Source organism: Etheostoma spectabile, unplaced genomic scaffold (assembly GCF_008692095.1).
Source record: "Etheostoma spectabile isolate EspeVRDwgs_2016 unplaced genomic scaffold, UIUC_Espe_1.0 scaffold273, whole genome shotgun sequence".
In the NCBI taxonomy this organism is placed as follows: domain Eukaryota; kingdom Metazoa; phylum Chordata; class Actinopteri; order Perciformes; family Percidae; genus Etheostoma; species Etheostoma spectabile.
The window spans coordinates 1294632-1297712 of NW_022605577.1; the positions used below are offsets into that span (position 1 = coordinate 1294632).

At 39.3% G+C, this 3081-nt stretch overlaps 1 protein-coding gene across 1 annotated transcript in view; it reads right to left on the reverse strand.

The window, feature by feature from the left end:
* Positions 1 to 1072, reverse strand: part of aff2 (AF4/FMR2 family, member 2) — a 197518-nt gene extending 196446 nt beyond the window's left edge. The window contains 3 exon segments of the mRNA XM_032510839.1: positions 754 to 819; positions 821 to 874; positions 989 to 1072. Coding sequence (XP_032366730.1) covers positions 754 to 819; positions 821 to 874; positions 989 to 1072 — 204 coding nt within the window.
* Between the last annotated feature and the right edge of the window lie 2009 nt (positions 1073 to 3081).

Sequence of the window (3081 nt, forward strand, 5' to 3'; positions counted from 1 at the left end):
AACACTCATAACATGGTTGACAGTCTGTTTTATTTTTTAAATATTAATTTATCAGATTTATTTATTTGTCATTGTAAATGATTCTGATGAATGAATATTTAACCCTCATGTGTTCTTCCCATCGACCTGCAGCTTTGTGTTTTTCTGGATTGAAATTTTTCATGTTTTTGTTCTTTTTCTACACTTTGACGTTTTTGTTCATTTAATTCCACTATTTTTGTCACTTTTTTGACATTTTTTTTAATTGTGTTTTAGTCAGTTTTTTAACAATTTTTTTGTTGCTTTTTCTAATGTTTTCGATGTTCTTTTAATAGTTCTGATATAGAAAGCTTTTGTAAACAGGTCAAATATGACTCGAGGACAACAGGAGGGTTAAAAAAAATGTATTTACTTATAATTATTATAATTTTTAAATCGGGCATTATAATTGCTGATACATCGGTAAAAGCCTAACATCGGCCGATAATATCAGCCCGCCGATATATCGTTTGGTCTCTATTTACGATGTACATAAACAGAAATGTAAAAATGCCAATTTGTGGCTTTAGGTGGAGTTACATGCTGTAATTATTTCTTAACAAACTTCCAGCTTTAATTCGCCACCCAGTTTGAGTAGTATCAATCTTTTCATATAACTATTAGAAAGAAAGCCTATAGTTGCATTTCCCAAAATGTTGCACTATGTATAAATGATTAACTATTGACATATTAAATGATCTAATTGGGAACTATGCTCGAATGAATCACTCTTACTTTATAAGGTTCTCCAAACAGGTTGAATCCAGTTGAGAACAGGTCTTCATCCTGTTGGACCTCCTGGTTCCTCCTCTCCCACTCTCTCCTCTTCAGGGCGCTGCGATCCGACTCCAGATGACTGGAAACACACAGAGAGAGAAGGGCTTGTTAGAACCCCCCCGCTGAGGCCGACACATCGCCCGCCACCAATCAGACCCGCTGATTATTGCTAACAAGTCAGTTTGGGCTCTACAGAGAGCATTGGCTGAAATTCTCTTCCTGCTGTGTGGTCGGAGTAGTCGGGTAGCTTGCAACGTGGAATAACAGAATAAATCATGTCAGTCTGAAATTCAAATACGACACATTGGTAAACAAGGGAGAAAATACAAAGAACAAAAGTGACAGCAAGATACTAGGTTTCTGTAAACCAAGAATCCAACAGAGGATACGTAATGTTGATGATGAATGAAGCTGGATGGTTGGGTAAGATTACTAATAATATTTAGACATAGGCCACTTATCAAATCTGACTTTCTGACATGTCTCGGGATATGATACGCTTTCCATTAACCTCACTTCCTGATAATCTCCCCCCTATTAAAGACATAAACGCTGACCTGAGTGTTTGTGCTGACAGCTTCAAAGAATACAAGGAATGTTTTCTGTCTCTTTGAATCAGCTCAGCGCTCAGTTTGAGGATTTTTGTTCTGTTAATAACAATAATTCATTACATTTATATAGCGCTTTATCATAGACACTCAAAAACTTTTTTTTTTGGGGGGGGGGGGGGGGGGGGGGGGGGGGGGGGGACTACTCTCTAACAAGCTCTGGATTTTGCAATGAACCCCAGCAGTCTTGAACAGTGATGGGAATAACGACGATATAGTACAAAATGTGGCGCGTTACTATAATTGAAGCTGTTATTTCATCATAATATTCAGATTTGTCATAAATAATTGAACGTGCACATGCATTTTATGTTGCGTTAAAGAGGGGTGGAGGTGGGGTCACATTTGAGCATTTAAAAATGTACTTGAAAGTAACGCATTAGTTACTTTCTGAAGTAACTAGTTACTTTTTAGAATTTGTAATTGAGTAATTTAGTTACTTTTTTGAAAACTGGTCTTGAATTTGATTTGTTAAGGCTGCTTGATCTTCAAACTCCCATATGCTAGACTACAGTTTTACCCAGAACTTTCTCCAAACTATAAGCAATAGGTTTGAGAAAGTTCTGGGGAACTCGCAGGACACAGTTGGATTCAAAGAGAAGGTCAATATACTTCAAAATGTATTAGGAATACTACAAACGGCTGGTTTGTTTGAAGTTGGTCTGCGTGTTTGCTGCAGAAGGTCTGGTGTGTCTTTGAGATGTGAAGGCGCAGCGGGCAAATAAATAATTGTCCACATACGCGATCGATACCACACTCTCATGTCTGTGGGTTCAGCATGGGGCCGGAGCAGAGAGGCAATTAGCTTAGCTTAGCATAAAGGCTGGAAGGGAGAAACGGTATGGCCTGGCTTTCTCCAAAGTTAAAAGTTTTCCTAAATGCAACACATTTAATTTCTGTTCACAAACTGAAATTTTAATATGGCAATTGGTGTTTTAAAGGAGGAGTTATGGAGTGTAACTATCCTATTTCTCGACAAGCATATGTTATAGAAATTATCAGCCGATATTAGACATTTCCCGATTCATAACTGCCGAGAAAAAAGCATTGTTGACCGTTGGCTTTTTTTTTTCCTTTTTCTTTTTATATTCATTCATCCGATTCATTTACAATGGCAAAGAAATTATTCTGATAAATGAATATTTAAAAAACAAAATAAAAACGGACAATCAACCATGTTATGAGAGATGGTGTTGCATAGTCTGTCCACAAGAGGACGCTCTACAACGTCCCTGTTAGTTGCTGGTGTGCATAGTCTTTCCACAAAGAGGACGCTCTACAACGTCCCTGTTAGTGATGGTGTTGCATAGACTGCCACCAGAGGACGCTCTACAACGCTCCCTGTAGTGATGGTGTTGCATAGACTGTCCACCAGAGGCCGCTCTACAACGTCCCTGTTAGTGATGGTGTTGCATAGACTGTCCCACCAGAGGACGCTCTACAACGTCCCTTTTATGGTGTTGTTGCATAGACTGTCCACCAGAGGACGCTCTACAACGTCCCGTTAGTGATGGGTTTGCATAGTCTGTCCACCAGAGGACGCTCTACAAGTCCCTGTTATGATGGGTTGCATAGTCTGTCCCACCAGAGACGCTCTACAACTCCCTGTTAGTGATGGTGTTGCATAGTCTGTCCCAGAGGACGCTCTACAATGTCCCTGTTAGGGATGGCGTTCATA